The following is a 19,036-nucleotide window of genomic DNA, read 5'->3' on the forward strand; positions in this document are numbered from 1 at the left end:
TTCAATACTGTTAGCTAAGCTAAGGACTGTGCTAGGTGCTTCTCTAGTTTGTTTTTTATATAAGAAACAGAAATACCCCCTTCAGAAATAGCCCTAGCCAGTTTTTTATTTATTTATTTTTATTTCAAATAGTATTGCTGCACCATTAAAAGGGTTTATGTTTGAGGGATTTACACTGTAGGTAGATTGAGTTAAAACTAGATTGTATACAGCTGTGGCTACTAGACATGCACACATCAATAAAGCTTACTTTGTGACAATGTACAACAATCACTGTGTTAGCATTACATTAAGGTGTAGGTGTAGGGTTGGGATAGGTGTAGATATTAATAAAACACATTGGGTTACTGTAAGGGCTAGGTTTAGAGTTAGGGCAGGCATAGACATTAATGAAACAGATTAGTTTACTGTAACGAGTAGGTTAAGGATTGTGATAGACACTTATAAATAAAGGAATTTATTTGCTTGAGTGCTTGAATATTTATCCCTGTATTACAGTTATTATTGTGTCTTCATACCGAGCCTATAGTCCCTGCACTGGTTCTCCTGGAAGTTGCGTACAGTGAGGGCGTCTGATGAGATCTCTTCACATCCCTCTGGTAATGGCTGGATGATGTCTAAACGAGGCCGTGTTCTGAACTCCTCTTCCTGTCACAAACACAAATAGTTATAAATAAATTTTACTTTCATAGCAATTCAAATGTAGGCTTACTAACATCTTAAGCCTGGTTTATATTCAACACGTCCGCTAGTTCGCTTAAGCGCGCGCCGCAAATGTGACGTCAACGCGGAGTTTGCAGAGGTTCGTTTTGGGTGCGGACGACATGATTTCGGCCAGCGTAGCACAAGATTATTTTTTGAGACTTGAGCAAAGTGTGCGCGGCGCAGTATTTGATTTGAGTTGAATATGAACCACTTTGAAGAGATTTTGTCAGAAACTGTACGAGTGATCTGTGATCATAGACATAACCAGATTATAAATAATTCTTGGCTAGAAATTGAAACAGCCGTAAGAAAGGAGGGAATTTTTTGTTAAGAGGTTTGAAAAAACCTGAGAGATGAGTTTGTTAAAAGCAAAAGAGGCCATGGCAAAAGTGGAAACCCAGGTACACAATTACAGAAATATGTTTTTCCACCAGTCATAGGTTATACACTGATCTATATTTAACAATTTTACTTAAAAACTATATAATAGTTATAAAACTAACATAAGGTCACAGAATTATTTATTTGATAACTGTAAAGGAATATTTGAACCTATCAGTTTACAATATCCTGTTTTTCTAGGCTTTATTGCTGATAATGGTCAGGAATGTTGGACCATTATTGCCTTTTTAGCATAAGAATAGAACAGAAACTAGCCAGACAGTAATGTGTGAATTGTGGAGCAGGCTAAATCTATAAAAAACATCTGTATTTTTAATAAGTGAACTTTATTTTGGTTTTATTCTTCCCGTAATAAAAATATATTTGTAGAGCAACCTACGTTCTGTTGTCATTAATATTTTATTAAACTTAAATATGTAAAACTGTCCAAGTTATGAACAAAAGCAAGTGATGCATCAAAGTTTAATTAACTTTTTTTAATGGTTAAAAAAACCTTCATCATTCAATCAACTCAATCATTCAAATCATTTATAAAAATTATCAAAATAATTAGTTAAAAAATATTGAATGATATTAATGATATGACGTAGTCCCGAAAACGTCCTACTTCTCTGTTTATCCGTCTGATTTTTCGGTGAGTTTCTTTTGTCCGCCCCCAGTCGTTTTAAAGAATTTCACAATGGCGAACGCGTCAAGTATAAAAGCCTCGTCTGTTTTGCGAGGACAAGCATTGAAACATCAAGTGTGCTTTTTTTGTGTCATTTTTATTTGTAGCGTTTTTTATTTTCAGACACAAAATTTAAGCGAGACGAGTATTAAAATGATTAAAAAAGAAGATTTATTAGTAAAACTGGTCCTATATCTGGTCCTATAACAGCTGAATAACATATGCTAGGCCAGTATTTGGTGCTGTCACTTTTGTTTTTTGGGTGAAAAAAATTACCAGGAAATATATATAAAACATTTTCCATTTTTGGCCGCAAACAGACGCAAAGCAGTGGTTCTCAACCAACATATTTACAAAACATATTCACAAATATGCAATTTGTACTGTATACGAAAATCTCAAATTAATTTTTTAGTTTAGACTACATTTATCAATTTGTCATATTTATGTAGCATTAATACAATGGATGTTTAATTTTGTGATTTTCTCATGCATACAAATGTGAGCCGTTTAACTATATATATATATACACCTGAACAAACAATATATTTTAATCACATATTTCTGATATGACTTACAGAAGACTGACCACTAAAATCTCAATCAGTGCAACAGCAGTGTATATACCAACCAGTTATATTAGTGCAACACCAATATACAAATTAATTGTTTTTTAAAATCTTTATATCTTAATATCTACACTTGTATTTTCCCATCTGTCATCTGACATATTAATACATTTAAATTTAAGAAAATTTGGTATGATCACTCACACTTTGATTTATTTTAAGGAGTACAAAGCAGTATAGACAATTTCAATGTGGTCATGTCATTGGGCCAAGAACATTTCAAGCTTGTTATTACACTATTTCATAACTGTAAAAAGAGACAATTCAATCACAACTTAATGTGAAAATAGCTATTATAACTTTATTTATCAATATGTGGCTCTATTTGGATTATTAGATGCTATAGAAATTAAAAATGTAAAACAGGAATGACGTTGGGACCATTGTTTTTGTTTACATCCCTCTAAATGGTCTACATATTATGCTCAAAACCAACAGAATATTACTTTCACAGAAGATGTTTGAAAAACTAGACAAGTTTGCTTTTATTTACCAAGCTTTCGATAATATAAACTCACTTTTGCTAGTTTAGATTTATGTGGACACAACAATTACTTTGATCCATATATATTGACACTTATATTCATTATAAACATATCTTCATGATAAAAATGACATCAAAAGTACGAAACAAAAGAAAATAAATGTTTTAGTTTACACCTTGATTTTTAGCTTGTTTTCTGCCTTATTTCAAACATCTCATGCCTTATAAAGTGTCCCTCTGCCCTGTGATTGAGAACCACCGATCTAAGAGTTTGTCTGAGTGAGAGTAGATAATATTACCATGTGATCAGAATTCTCTTTGACATAGTACAGAGTGACCAGCTGATCTGCCAAAGGTGCCAGTCCACTGATGAAGAACTCTGTCTCAAATGCTGACACTACATTCAGACAAAAACAAAAAACAAGAATTAAGAGAGTAAATAATTAAAGAACTTCCATATTCTGTTCACACAAAACTGACAATTTTGTAATCATTTATTCCCCCATCACTTGTCACACCAGTTTGGATTTCTATCTACTGCTGAACACAAAATAAAACATTTTAAAGAAAGCTGAAACCTGCAACCATTGATCTCAATAGTATTTGTTTTTCTAACTATGGAAGTCAATGGTTACCAGTTTCTAACATTCCTCCAAATACCTGCTTTTGTGTTCAAAAGAAAACAAGACACTCATAAATATTTGGAGGCACATTAGGGAGAGTAAATACAGAGAGAAAATTTTTCATTTTAGCTTGAACTATCCCTTTATTAAGGTTACATATTCTCATTGTGTGTACTTTTATAAGAGATTCAGTAGTGAACATAGCAATACCGATCTCAACATAGCGACTGGGTAGATCCCTCATCTCTGTTGGGTCACGCTCTTTAACAGCACAGATCTAAAAAAACAAAAAACAAATATATAATAAAATTAGCTGCTGAATAATATTCAACCCAAATACAACTGATTCACAGGTAGTACAAACAGCAGTTTGATACAATTAAACATGCACAGACACACACACACATTTTACTATCCTGATGTGGGTTACTCAAACCTACTTCTTAATCCAGGGGTCACCAAACTTGTTCCCGGAGAGCCGGTGTCCTGCAGACTTTAGCTCCAACTCTAATCAAACACACCTAAACAAGCTAATCAAGGTCTTACTAGGTATACTTAAAACATCCAGGCAAGTGTGTTGAGGCAAGTTGGAGCTAAACCCTGCAGGGGCACCAGTCCTCCAAGGCTGAGATTGGTGACCCTTCCTTAACCCAACCCTAAATCAAACAATCTACATTTTTACCTTTTTAAAATAACTTGTTTTGTATGATTTATAGCATTTGTGCCCACATAACAAACGCCCCATGAGTCTGTGGGAATTTAATTTTAAGTTCCCACTGGGATATAAAAAATGTATAACATAAAATCACACTTGTTTGTTTTCCTATCTTAGTAAGGATAATGCGCAGACATTCAATGTTTTTATATCTGATTAATGATACTATCTGTGGCTTAACTCTACCCCTAAATCCAACCCTCAAGTGAAAATCATTAGATAATAACAAAAACGTTTTGTGGTCGATTTATAAGCCATTTTTTATTAGCGAGGACCAGTCAAATGCCCTCAATACTGAGTTGTTTTTATAGTTTATGAATATCCTGTCTCTCAGGACAATTCAGGCCTCACATGTACAGTTGAAGCCAGCATTATTAGCCCCCCTTTCGTTTTTTTTTTTTCGTTTTTAAATATTTCCCAAATTAAATTTTCACAGTATTTCTGATAATATTTTTTCTTCTGGACAAAGTCTTATTTGTTTTATTTCGGCTAAAATAGAAGCAGTTTTTATTTTTTAAAAATCCATTTTAAGGTCAAAATTATTAGCCCCTAATATATTTTTTCAATAGTCTACAGAACAAATCATTGTTATACAATAACTAGCCTAATTACCCTAACCTGCCTAGTTAACCTAGTTGAGCCTTTAAATGTCACTTTAAGCTGTATCGAAGTGTCTTGAAAAATATCTAGTAAAATATAATTTTCTGTCATCATGGCAAAGATAAAATAAATCAGTTATTAGAAATGGGTTATTAAATCTATTATGTTTATAAATGCGTTGAAAAAAATCTCTATGTTAAACAGACATTTGGGGAAAAAAATAAACAGGGCGGCTAATAATTCAAGGGGGGGGGGGGGGTAATAATTGTGATTTCAACTGACTATCTAAACCTGTATACACACATACAACGGTATTTGGGATTTATAAGGACTCTCCATAGGCATAATGTATTTTATACAAACTACTTATGGCTTACTGTAGCTTTGTAGCCTTACCCGACCCCTAACACTAAACCCAATCCTTAGAAAATTTGAGTCACATTTTAAATGTTTAAGTATTTTGAACTACAAGGATACAAGGCATGTCCTCATAAACCACCTCAACATTGTATTACCTAGGTCATACCCTTGTCATTACACAAATTGATACCATTTTGTCCTCATAAACCATCAAAATCAGTACACACACACCTTAACAGAACACAACGTTGTACTACCAAGGTCATACTCCTGTCATTAAACAAATTTATACCAATTTGTCCTCATAAACCATCAAAACCAGTACACAAACCTTAACAGAACAGCCCCAGCCGATGATCAGCGTGGTGTTGTCTTTCCAGCAAAGACTGCAGGGATACATATCCGGCCTAAGACTGGTGTTGTCCCGCAAAACATTAGTGATGCGCTGTTTACTGCCTATGTCATAGATTTTCACACCCTGTCAGACAACAACATTTTAGATCAAATCATGTCCTGTGAGAAACGCATCATGATTATCATATTTTAATCTGTCCGTACCACATTGTTTGCCCAGGCGATAAGATTTCCTCTCCATTTCACACTGGTGATGTTTCCTTCTCCTTCGTGCAGAACTGAAGTCTTCCAGCGGTTCAGCCAGTTCCTCTCATACAGCAAAAGCTATGAAGAATATTCCAATAATATCAGTGATGAAAGACATTCACCGGTATGAAAAAAAAAATTGTATTCCTTGGGGTTAACCAGCAGAGGGCAGTAGAACATAGAGCACAAATACGTACCAAACTACTGAAGTCAGTGTGACTTACTTGGTAATGTTTATGCGGATACACTTCACAATAAGGTTCCATTTGTTAATGTATACTTGCTAACATTGACATAAAATAAACAATACTTGAACAGCATTTATTAACCATAGTTAAATGTTAATATCAAAGTTTACTAATGTTTTATTAAAATACAAAGCTGTACTTGTTAACATTGCTTATGAGTTAATGAGAATGAAATGACTTTTGTTAACAAATGAATAACATTAACTAAGATGAATACATGCATGAAATAAATGTGTTGTGCATTGATTGGTCATGTAAGTACATACATTAACACTAAATATGGAACCCTATGGTTTATTCTCTGGGAGAAACACAATAAATTGTTATCACTGCTGAGGTACCCTCTAAAAAGGCAGAAATATTTACTAAAAAACAAAACATAATGTTCATAATACATGTAATATTTGTTTTACAAAAGTGATAGTCATGTTAAAAATGTGTTTAAGTAGGTCAAACCAAGTTTAAACTGTTTTCGTTTTATTGAAACATTGTTAACATATCAAACTGCAAAGTTATACATGCACACAATGATATTCTCTCACTTGTCATTTTGTATTACATCATGGTCACAAGCCTCTTTAATCACATTGAAGCCTATTGATTTGATATATAAACAATCATTGTAAGGTTTTACGTAAACATAACTCTTTTGGTTTTGATAGTTGTATTAAATTTAATTATCATAATTTGGGTTTTAAATGTTTAAATAATCATGTCCCAATGCTGTTTTCTGATCTAATCATGCATCAAACCTTTCACAAAGTCACACGAGCAACTGCTAATGGTGACTGTCAAGTGTAAGACCTCTTTTGCTCAATCTGTTTTTTTTTTCTGTTAAGGGAACCAAATTGTGGAAAGATTTACCTGTTGGCCTAAAATTAGAAAGCAATGTAAATATTTTTAGCAGTGTTCTTATTTATTGCCACATCAGCAACTTCTGGCTATTTCATGGCAAAATAGATATACACAAAAAATATTACATGATAAAAACAAATTTGTATTAAAATAAAAAGTTACCTTAAAAGTTACAATAAAAGTACCTTTTTCAAATCGATTGTGTGGATCCCTGCATTTTCACAGTGTCATCCCTTGTTATTTTGAACAGAAAAAAATCAACCGCTCTAAGAATTGTTGTGTCCTATAATAATCATATTTATATCTCGACTGTCAGTTGTTCGTGAACTAAATCTGCTGTAAAAGTTGACCTGTGTATTCATGATTGAATGCGGACATGTCTATTTTTGAGAGAAAACCAAAAACAGGACACCTTTTCATTATTTCAATCTGAATCAGAAGTTCACAGAATAAAAATAAATGTTTTTTTTTTTCAAACAATAAATCTATAAACTATAAATCCTACTATTAAATTATCAGGAAGCCCCTATATATTTATATTTATATGTAGTATGCTTGGAAAAAGCCTTTCAACCAGATTTTTTCCTATGTGACTGTTTTTATTTTTAATATTTTTTAACACACACTTTGTGTTTACTGTAGATTTCTGTATATATTGTAGACTAACCATGTTCCATACAGTTTTCACAATTCAAACAACCACTCCTCCATCATTGAAAGCCAGATAAGCATGTTTGTGTGTTCATTCTCTGGGTGAATGCCTATTGCACAATCCAAAATGTCACTGACATCTTGTGGACCAGTAGTTTTAAAAAAAGATGAGAAAAGTGTGCATGTGTATGGAAGATGATAGGTATAAACAGTGTTCCGTACACGATTAAAATAGTGTTCCGTACAGGGCGCACAACTTCAATTCAACTGCAATAATGGACATGGCTTTAAGTCTTATTAAAAACCAATGTCACAATATACTATTATTGTGTTTAACAGTTACTGTTAATGTTATATTTAATAACTCTTTTATGAACGTTTGAAATGATATAACTTCACAATCAATTAATTTTTATGTCCTGTTTATTTTATAACAGCATGACAACTTAAAATATTAAAACATTAAATTCATGCAAATTAACACTAATCTTTTATGAATATCCTGTCTCTCAGGCTCTCTCTGGCAGTGAGTTGCACCATGCGGTCATCATAACTCACAACAAACGCTTAAATATTCCCATTTCAATGCATTTATTCAACAAAAGATAATCTATTTAACAATTTGATAACATAATATTCACTTACTGAAATAATACTGTGTGATGCTTAAATTAAATGTAAATGCATATTTCGTTGCTCTTAATGTCTCCCCTCTCAAGCGACGCTCGCCCCTTTAGTTTGCCCACAGTCTATTTTCAAGCACATTAGGTGGACGTAGCAAACTTACTGAATTTACTTAGAAACATATGGTAGGAGGGTTTCTGTTGTGCTTGGAGTTGACAGAGTGAGAAATAAAGATTCCACAGATATATAGCTTGTCTACAACATGTAAGTATTTATTCAGAGATTGGTGTTTAAAGGTAATCTGTACGGAACATCGTTGTGTACGGAATATGGTCATTCTATGTTAGGCTATATGGAATATTTAATATTATTACTTCTTTGCGCTTTTATTATGAAACGCTAGCACCGTCAAGACTGAAAACTCCATTGAAAATACTAAAATAAACTGTCATATTTTAAAGATAAGTTGGGTGAAATGGAATTTAATGCAGTGCTTCTTGCCCGTCCTGAGACCCACTTTATATCGTACATCTAACAGGCAGTGAAGATCGCTGCATTTTAAAGAAATCAGACATTAAATGTGGAAATTTTATAATGGAAAGACAGTTCACCGGAAGCGCTGAGGCTGGCTGGCAGGCTGAAATTAATTGTGTGTGCATATACCCCATTAGTAGGGCCAGACGGAATCTGCGGAGTTTTCTGCTATTTCTGCAGAGAATTTTGGTAAAAATCTGCGGATTTCTGCGGAATTATTTTGGGAGTATCCAGCGGAGTATCATAACTTACACTTTAATATATTAAATAAAAAGTAATAAATTACTGATTAAAAACTGAATTAATTCCGATTCACACATTCACTCAAGTAAATAAACAGAATTTATAATGGGCTAAAAAAACTGCAGAAATCTGCGGAATTCTGCGGAAAATCTGCGGAATTCTGTGCGCGCAGATTCCGTGTGGGCCTATAAGTCATCAGTGTAAGACAAATTTTAGTAGTCATTTTTAGCAATAACTTAGTAAATATTAGTAAATTCCTTGTGTATTAAACATTCATTAAAACATTCATTTCTCCCACTACGTCTAATAAGCACCATCGTTTATAGCAGTGGTTCTCAAACTGTGTTACACGGGCTTCCTTCTAGTGGTATGCGGAGGAATCAAACATGTAATATATATACAAATATTTCAAAATTTATCAAAAATGATTTACATATGAACATGACATATGATAATGTTCATTATATGACATATAGCCTATATTTCTGAGGTCCAGGGAACATTTTCAGGTGTTGACGAATTGGCTAATATGTGTTAATATTTTACATTTAAGTACAGCACTTTTGTTTTTACCTTTTACACATTTTAATTTAAATGTTGACTTTTTATTTTTATTTATTTATTTATTTATACATATAAGCACAGTACAGTGTTAATGTTTAGACTATTTATGTTTAAAGGGGCTGCAAATAATAAATATTCTTAATAACAGGAATTAATCTGCCACTTTTTTGAACTGTGCAGAGCTGTAGCTGCTTTACTGGGCTTACTACGCTGTATTTCAAAACTGCTCATTATGGTGGTACTTGGAGAGACAATTTTTTTTCTGAGGTGGTACTTGATTAAAAAAGTTTGAGGACCACTGGTTTATAGAGTTTACTGGACATGAAGACATTGTGGTACTTTATTTTTTCAAATATTGTACAATGTATTTCACGATAATACAATACAAGTATTAAATCAGATCAGCGTAATACGCAGATTCATTGCCCTTTCATGTTACTCAGGTCATAACCAGGCAGAAGATTCAATAAAAATCATAACACAAGCAGTATCAAAATCCATTTTAGAAAAAGCCAACATCTGGTTCAACCTTTACACAATGGGACATTCATAAAGTCACTTAAGCACATACAGTAGTACAACCCAACGAAACCTCAGAAAGAATAGAACCACACGTTGTAGACAACTCATAATCTGACAAGATAATAGTCTTGAACAATGCGTTTAATGTTTTCCTTTGGTAAGTCTGCAGTTGTCTGACATTATTGGTGAAAAAAAAATGTTATTTCTTGAAGGCCTGTGTGATAATAATCACGTGGAGAAAGCAGCAACGCACTTGGCGGATAACCTTGGATCGAAAGTGTCAAAAACGCCACACACAATCACGCGCAGCCGACCTGACCTGACTGCGGAGAAAGTGACTGAAAGGAAAGACGGTTCAATGTCGCTTCAGTTCTACACTTTTGGCTATGTTAACAGATCACAGCGCAGCAATAGGAGATGACACTCCAAGAGCCGAGCAGACGGAATTGAATTGCCTTTGACAAGACGCGTCTTCAGTGGAAGCCGTATTGATTTTCATGGCAGGGCTGCATTATGGGGACCTTAAGCCAGGGAGAAAGAAGGAAACAAGCAGAAGTGGGAGGAAAATGCAGAGGACTCGGCCACTGTGCTGCACAATGGATACCATTAATTGCTTCTGATAAGCACAATGCGGTAATGCTGCGAAGCTATTTTACGAGAATCAACTGTGCCACGGAGAATAAAAATCTACGATTTACAGAAACGGAGAAGTCTCTGTTTGAGTGGTTCAAAATTCATACTTCTCAACAAAATCTAACAGTCCACTTTACAAAGAACCAGTGGCATTTATTCAAATTCACTGCACAATTGAAGTTTTTTTTTTGATGATGCTGTTGTTGTTTTTTTCAGCCACAAGTTGTCTGATCAGCGCATACAAACAGAGTGCTTTTATGACAGCCACAAACCCTGCTTTTATTTCTATAGATGTAGTGGGACGTATCAGACTATGGCATCTTGGCTTGGTAGCATTGTGTCCTTTGAAAAATGAGCGTATTTGTTTAGCCCATAAGCCAAAGAGTGTTCTACATGTTGCGAACACTATGGCACTCTATGTAATGACAGTTATTTATTGCGCAAGAAGAGACAACATCTCTCTAGTGAACAACACTTTGGAGAAAATGGACCACTCTCTCTCTCTCCCTGATGTTGACCCCGGTGTAAGGGCAAGACGGTAAGAGCGTTTCATGCCAAACAGCTTCAGTTTGAGTAACCGCTATACAACGCACTCAACATGACAAAAAAATGACTGCATTCTAATAATTTAGCTTAACCTTCAGTGTTGAAACCTTAAGAGCATCAAATTGTGGAAACCTCCAAATGTATGTTCAGACTTAAAGTTTGCCTTCTAATTTTTAAGTCATTTGAACAACTATAAAGTGGTCAATTAATGTTTGTTTTAAAATAAACAAATTTTATTTTTGCAAGAAGCCTGCATCCAGTCTTTCAAAGCTTTGGGGTAGTAAGATGTATTAAAATGTTGGGGTTTATATATATATATATATATATATATATATATATATATATATATATATATATATATATATATATATATATATATATATATATATATATATATATATATATATATATTATTAAATATATATATATATATATATATATATATATATATATATATATATATATATATATATATATATATATAGTTGAAACCAAAAAAAGTTTACAGACACTCTAAAAAAGGAACATAACCATTTTTTTTTAGAATGTGTGATGGTAAATCATGCTAAACGTTTAAGGTCCGTTAGGATTACCTAAATCATTTACATTTGCTAAAAGCCAGAATAATGAGAGAATTGTTTTATTTTATTTGTTTATTTATTTATTTTTGAGAATTTTTTATTAATTTCTAGACAGTCAAAAATTTACATACATTTCCTTGGTATTTTTTTAAATTAGCTTTTAAACTGTATATATACTGTATAACCAAATGTTTTGGGTATCCTCCCACAGACTTCTCACAATAGTTTCAAGGAATTTAGGCCCATTCCTTCTGAAAAAATTGGTGTAACTGAATCAGATTTGTTGGATTTGTTGAATCAGATTTGTCTTGCTGGCACAAGCTTTTTCAACTCTGCCCACAAATTTTTTTATAGGACTGAGATCAGGGCTTTATGATGGCCACTCTAAAACATTTGCTCTGTTGTCCTTAAAGCACATTTTAACTAATTTGGCAGTATGCTTAGGGTCATGGTCTGTTTGGAAGACCAATTTGTGGTCAAGTTTTAATTTCCTGGCTGATGTCTTGAGATGTTGTTCAGTATTTCTACATAATGTTCTTTCTTCATGATGCCATCTATGCTGTAAAGTGGACCAGCCCCTCTTGCAGCAAAACAGCCCCACAACATCATGCTGCCGCCCCAATACTTCACAGTTGGGATGGTGTTCCGAGGCTTGTAAGCTTTTCCCTTTGTCCTCCAAATGTAACACTGGTCATTATGGCCAGACAGTATAATCTTAGTTCCATCATACCACAGGACATGTCTACAAAAATATTCTTTTTCCCAGTGTAATTTAGCAGATTGTAATATGGCTAAAAATACAACAAAATTTTAACTAGGGCGTCACGGTGGCGCAGTGGGTAGCATGATTGCTTCACAGCAAGAAGGTCACTGGTTCAAGTCTCGGTTGGGTCAGATGGCATTTCGGTGTGGAGTTTGCATGTTCTCCTCGTGTTCACCTGGGTTTTCTTCCGGGGGCTCCAGTTTTCCCCAGAGTCCAAAGACATGCACTATAGGTGAATTGGATAAACTAAATTGGTTGTAGTGCATGTGTGTGAATGTGAGAATGTATGGGTGTTTCCCAGTACTGGGTTGAAGCTGGAAAGCTATCCGCTGCATAAAACATATGTTGGATAAGTTGGTGGTTCATACCTTTGTGGCAATCCCTGATAAATTAAGGGACTAAGCTGAAGGAAAATGAATGAAAGAATAAATGAATAAATGAATGAAAGAATGAATGAACGAATGAATGAGTCAAGTCAAGGGCTGCAATGTCAAGTAATGCTACATTAAATGCATAATCCATATCAGTCATACAAACAAAAGTCAGCAGAAGCTCAAGGCTTGGTTAAGTGATGTGTATGTTGTGCAAAGGTATAGCTACACCTCTGAAATGGATCAGTAGGCTACTATAGCCATTCATGATTCCGCCTCAGAGAGGGGTGAGGTGAACGGCAGCTAATTAGCATTTAAAGAGATATAAAGTAAAAATGGTTTACTGTGAACTGAAGTACTTTTGACAGGGTATAAATGGTGTTCATTTACACTACTATTGAGAAACTTAACCAAAGTAAATTATAGATGTTCATTAAAGATGTTCATTGCTTTCACACCTGCTTTATTTAGTTTAGTTGAATTGCACTAGAGTTCATTCAAAGAAAACACTCTGTATCAAACAGAACAACATGGGCATTTATGGCAAATAAACAAGCGTAAATATTATCCTGCTTGCTTGAAATGGAGTTTACTTTAATTTTGTCCATGGGAGTGAAACAGGGGCTTCTGCTGTAACTCCAGTGTCAGAGAAATACAGTCCAGCAAACACACGCAGTGAATTGTGCAAAGTTTCAATGTTTTAATTACTCGCGCTCGCCTAAAAAAATAGTATTCTGCCATGACATCGCATTTGAGATAAATGACGTCACGTCAGTACGTAATATCCGGTTAGGACCTATTACTGAACGATACCGAATTGTCCGCGTCTGCATTGCGGTGTACCGAAGAAACAATTAATTTTGACACCCCTAGTAAAAGCGTAAAAAGGGCCAATCACAATGAACGCAATTTTAGCGTTGGGAGGCGCATCTTTTGAATGGTTTACTAACGGACACAAGCGTTTTGCGCACTGCTTGTGCGCCCCATGCACCTTGCATTTTAACCTCCTCTTGCAGCTCGCATTTTTTGCTATTGCATTCTGTGTGCTCGCAGTTGAAAAAAGTCAACTCTGAGCGGAAAAAGCGTGCTACATTACTTGTGTCTTTAAATTGGCCAATCAGATGAAAGCAGAGGTGGGGTTTCCATTAAGGTGACAGCAGTATTTTGTGTTGTCAAGATGAATACGGAGACTTTAAAGATGGAGGAGAGACTAGTGGTTTCAATTAAACCAATATCAACAACGGTCGCACACAATACACAGCTGATTCAGTGGTTTCCTAGTGACATAAAAATTACACCGCACTTTTTTTCTTATCAAAAAAAAGGCAGTGTGGTGTGTCTCACGTTTTAAAAATGAATGGATTCAGTGTGATCGACCCCTTAAGGCTGATTTATACTTCTAAGTCGATTGATCGGCGTGCCTTGCGCGTAGCCATGCATTTATACTTCTGCGTGCAGTTTGTGTTGCTCTACAATAACCCTTCCGAAACGCTAGCTGGCAATAGGTTTTTATGTTCCTGTGTCGAATTCTTATCTGGTATTTTGCTGTTTCTGAACGCAACAAGTAGCTAAAACTTGCTCAATCAGAGGTGGGAACCGGCATATGTGCAACAACTTTAATCATAAGGTAAATTCAAAACAAAAGTTTCCATCTAGAGCTACTTCACAGGACTCGACACTTGCAAACACTCGCTCCATCGGGTTCACAGCTCTCAGCACCACCCACGCTCATCATCATTACCAAGCCGAGCAATCACAGAGCAGTTGCATTTTTTAAAAGATGCGCGTCGGGGTCGCTGAGGGCTATGCGACTGCGCGAAGGCTGCACCGGAGCTTACGCGTGCGTTTGACACAGAAGTATAAATCAGCCCTTCGTCTTCCAGGTTTGACGTCACAGCTGCAGCATTCCATTTGTGGAGGATTCTAAACTGTGCCTCACACACCCACACACTCACGTTTTGACTCAGATGATTCTAAAACTGGACTCACCTTATTTCCTCCAGTCACAAACTGTTTATTGTTGGACTTGCTGAACTGAGGGTGCAGCGCCACAACCTGGAATTGAACAAGAGATTTCAGTTCAGTTTGCAGCAATATCTGAGTTAATATCAATGGGCACTCAGTATTTCTAAAGCCATAAAGTGGCTCAAAAGGGGTTAGACTGCATCCACTCTCAAAACATGCTCAATAAAGTCCTTTTTAGCCCAGGAAAAGTTGACGGATTGATCGCACAGTCCGATACACAAAAATATCAATATAAGGATATGACAGCGCCAGCTCTACTTAATGCGTGCCATAGGTGACATCACTCATGGTCAACAAACAGGAGGCTCATGCATGATATGAAATGCCCTAGAGAAATCAATTAAGACTAGTAGCAGGGTGGAATTACATTGTTTTCGAGAATTATCAATGCTTGCTGTGACGGGAAATCGAAATCAAAGGGCTATTTCCCATCAGGCAGCAAAATCATTGCCGGGGGACCAACGACTTGCATTAACAGCAATAAGTTACCTTGATGGGACAGTCAAAGTTTTCGTGGAAGCCCTCCCTGGTGTACAGGCCAAATACTTGCACCTGAAAAAAAAGCCAAGAGAGAGAGAGAGAGACAAATGAAGAAAGGCAGACAGAGATGTCTATCTGAGGCTAAATCACTGTGGTCTAGAGGAAACAGTTGACTTGGGCAAAGCATCAGACCATCCAGCGGGCTAGTTAACCATCTACCAGACTCCCAATTAGTGGAAAGGTCAACTCTTTCTGCCCTCGCACGCCTTTATGCTACCGACTTAATCGCTAGCAGTGCTGAAGTCCCCGACGGCTACAAACAAGCCATAACACAACATTTCACCTATACCTGTCTGTATGAAATAGGAGAAAACTAAAAAATGAGTACGGTGTCTCAAAATAAGTAGAACTCTATCGAAAAGTAAAGCATCCTCTCGCATTCAAGATGATGGTGGGAGAAAAAAACTACAGACTTTGAATTGTTCATGCTTCCTTTTCTGGTCAATTATGCTTCAGAGTTTCTCCTTTTAAAAACGGTGGCATGTGTTGTATAACAATGTGCTCAGTGCAAGTGGGATTAGCATTGACTAAGTTTACATGGACATCAGTAATTGAGTTATTTGCCTTAATCTGAATAAGACAATAATATGATTAAGGTGTTTAAATGAGCTGCTTTTTGAATGTTTCTTTCATGATCCTGTTTTACATGTTATAGCACATAATTCGATTAACCTCATTGCGTCTCCACATTTCCTCTGGAGTTTCATGCAATTTTAGGTGTTTAATTTATAATTTGTCAACTTGCAATTTGCAGTTTGGCACTTTTACTTTTATTTAGGAACATTTCATCCATGACCACTGTGACAATCAAGATATTGGTTGCGAGAATTATCTGTTGAAAGAGCGTTGTTTTAATGGAATTTGATACCGCACGCCATATGGTAAAAAATCTTTGCATTTTACAATGCAGGTGTCTGTGGTCCTTCACTGAATCGGTAGGTGCAAAAATTTGTGTCAAACAGCCATGTGTATGGGCTATCCGGTCGCAAAATGTGGCAAAAATCCTACACAACGGTGATAGTTTGATTAAGGTTTACATGTCTGTACTGCACTTTAATAACACCACTAAAATCAGCATACTCCACACGTCTTTGTTCAATTTCTATTTAGTTATATTATGACTTTAGTCGAATTTAGGCCTTGGATGATAACTGGCTTCAAAGTTTACCGTGGTTTGGAAAAGTGAAGGTTGTAAAACTGCAAACATTTTCTGTTATATTGTTCCTGCGGTATATGTAAGGCTTTTTTCGTGTTGTCAAAGTTAATTTAATTTGATTCATCTAGAACAATAGTATTTCCAGCAGCAAAGGACCATCCACATCAAAAGCTACATGTCAGCCCACAATTCAGCAAACATCTGAAAAAAAAAACTTGCTTTTACTTTTTATAAATAACGTTTTTAATAGGTTAATAAATAAGCTTTATTAAGGTTTTGAATAAATATCCAACAAAAAGTTGTTTTTACCCAGATATTTGAAAAACAGACTTTAGAGTAGTGATCACATTACCATGATACCGTGAAACCATATCATACCGTTAGAGTCTTATAACGGCCAATGCCTAGTCGGATTAAGGTAATCAAAAATTGTTGTTAACATGGTAGACTCTTAATCATTGTATTGTCTTAATCGTATTAAAATAGGATTATTGGTGTCCATTTTAATTTCAAGTGTTACATAGAAAAGTGTTAGGCATTTTGAATTGACAACAGAACATGGTTCATATACTGCATATGAAAATGATTAAATTCATCAATTCACTTCTGCGTTGAGTGATCAGCATGACCCATGGCTCATGTAATCGTGCATTTATACTTCCGCGTACTGTTTTTGTTGCTCTGTCGTAACACTTCCAAAACGCTAGCTGTTATAGGTTATTATGTTCCTCTGTGTCGAGATTCTTTGTGGGTAGTCTGTACTCGCTCATTCAGTTGTGTTAACCTGCGGACATGCAACAACTGTAATCATAAGGTAAACACACAAAAAAAACTCCATCAGGAGCTCCTTCACGAGACTCGACATTTGTAAACACTTGCTCTCGCTCAGCCAAGCTTGTCAGGGCTAACAAGCTGACCAATCACAGAGCTTGCAAACCAATCACACACGTTGTGATGTGTGCTTACATTTTTTGAGAGGTGTGCGTCAGCGATGGCCACGGCGAGGGCTATGTGACCGCGCAAAGGCTGCGCCGGAGCATACGCGTTTGCTTGATGCAGAAGTATAAGTCAGCTTTTACTACTAAATATTACGCATACTTTTATTTTTTTACTGAAACATTATGAAATTTTGTTGCAAAAAATTACTTTAAAAAAAATACATTGAATTGTCCATATCTTTTGTTTCTGATCTGGTTTACACTTACAGTTTGGTTCACATAGTTCATTTCTGAAGCAAAAAATCTAATTATACATTTATTTTTGGGTTGCCTAGTATTCACAAAGGGTAAACTGATAAATAGAAATTTTAAAAATACAATAAAATAGCTTAAATTGTCAAAACAAGACTCGGACGTGTTTGGCTAATGTATGTAATGCTATTTTTAGCAGTTTGCATATTTATTGAAGAGTTTATAAAATGTGAAAATGTGTCAAAACACATAGAAATAAATCCCTTTAGTCTTACAAAAATATTTTTCTGGTGAATTGCTGATATAATGACTGAGACAAGTATGGTTGAGTATTTGTTCAATTATGAGCTCCATTTTGTGATAACATGTTCAGTTTTTGGGTGCTTTTACACATCTTTCATGCGTGTTTGGTATTTATATTTCAGTCAAACTGCACCAAAGTTGATTTACAAGTGGACTAAGTGCAACCTTTACAGTGATTTTGGTTTGTTTGCTGCGCAGCAAGTTTCCAACGTTGCCATTTACACATTAAACCACAAATAGACAGAGTAGCTGCATCAGAGTTCATGTAAATCAAATCAAACCTTCCAAGTGTGACCTTAATCCGAAAATCATACCAGTAATAATAAATAAATCAAGCATCAAAGACTTCTCCTCCTAAGAAATGTGTCATATTTTGCGTTACAGCGGTTGAAAAGCAGTTGGTAAGTTGGGATTAACAGTGCAGAGGAGCGAACAATGGCCTCCATATCGATTTTAATTGGCGTAGACGTGACAAGATCTCGCCTTTGCCACAGTAGCAGGAATAAGCATGGTATATCATGCCACAGATCAGCCTGAGAAAGCCACACAAGGTGCTGATGATTAGCCTCTGTGGACTGATAACAACCAGCTCATGATCAATAGGCAGATAGACGGAGAGCAGCGATAGAAATCGCAGAAGAATCGAGGAGAAAAGGAGCTCTTTTTTTTAACCACCCATTTTAAAATGGACCAAACGCGCACACGCTGTTTCTGCAGGTGTCAGAGTTGACGGAGCTGGTATTGAGTGGGAAGACAGGCACTGCATCATATCTCGCAAACAGAAAAGATATGAAAACTGAAGTAAACAACTCCTTGGACTCTCATGGGGAAATTCACTAAGAAATGGGCAATGCTGAACATGTTGTTTATCTGCCCAAGATGTCGATTTAGCACCCGATTTA

At 35.5% G+C, this 19,036-nt stretch overlaps 1 protein-coding gene across 2 annotated transcripts in view; it reads right to left on the reverse strand.

Moving 5' to 3' along the window:
- vps41 (VPS41 subunit of HOPS complex) overlaps positions 1-19,036 on the reverse strand; it is a 64,650-nt gene that overhangs the window by 28,002 nt on the left and 17,612 nt on the right. For both annotated transcript variants that reach the window (XR_012399157.1, NM_001423787.1), the window contains exons 6-12: positions 15,435-15,497; positions 14,910-14,975; positions 5,744-5,863; positions 5,517-5,663; positions 3,721-3,787; positions 3,187-3,284; positions 519-648 (exon numbers count right to left, since the gene is read on the reverse strand). Coding sequence is in view for 1 of the 2 variants with exons in the window: in NM_001423787.1 (NP_001410716.1) it covers positions 519-648; positions 3,187-3,284; positions 3,721-3,787; positions 5,517-5,663; positions 5,744-5,863; positions 14,910-14,975; positions 15,435-15,497 (691 nt within the window). In the remaining variant the exon portion in view is untranslated. The remainder of the gene's footprint in view (positions 1-518; positions 649-3,186; positions 3,285-3,720; positions 3,788-5,516; positions 5,664-5,743; positions 5,864-14,909; positions 14,976-15,434; positions 15,498-19,036) is intronic.

This window comes from Danio rerio, chromosome 24 (genome assembly GCF_049306965.1).
Source record: "Danio rerio strain Tuebingen ecotype United States chromosome 24, GRCz12tu, whole genome shotgun sequence".
Lineage (NCBI taxonomy): Eukaryota > Metazoa > Chordata > Actinopteri > Cypriniformes > Danionidae > Danio > Danio rerio.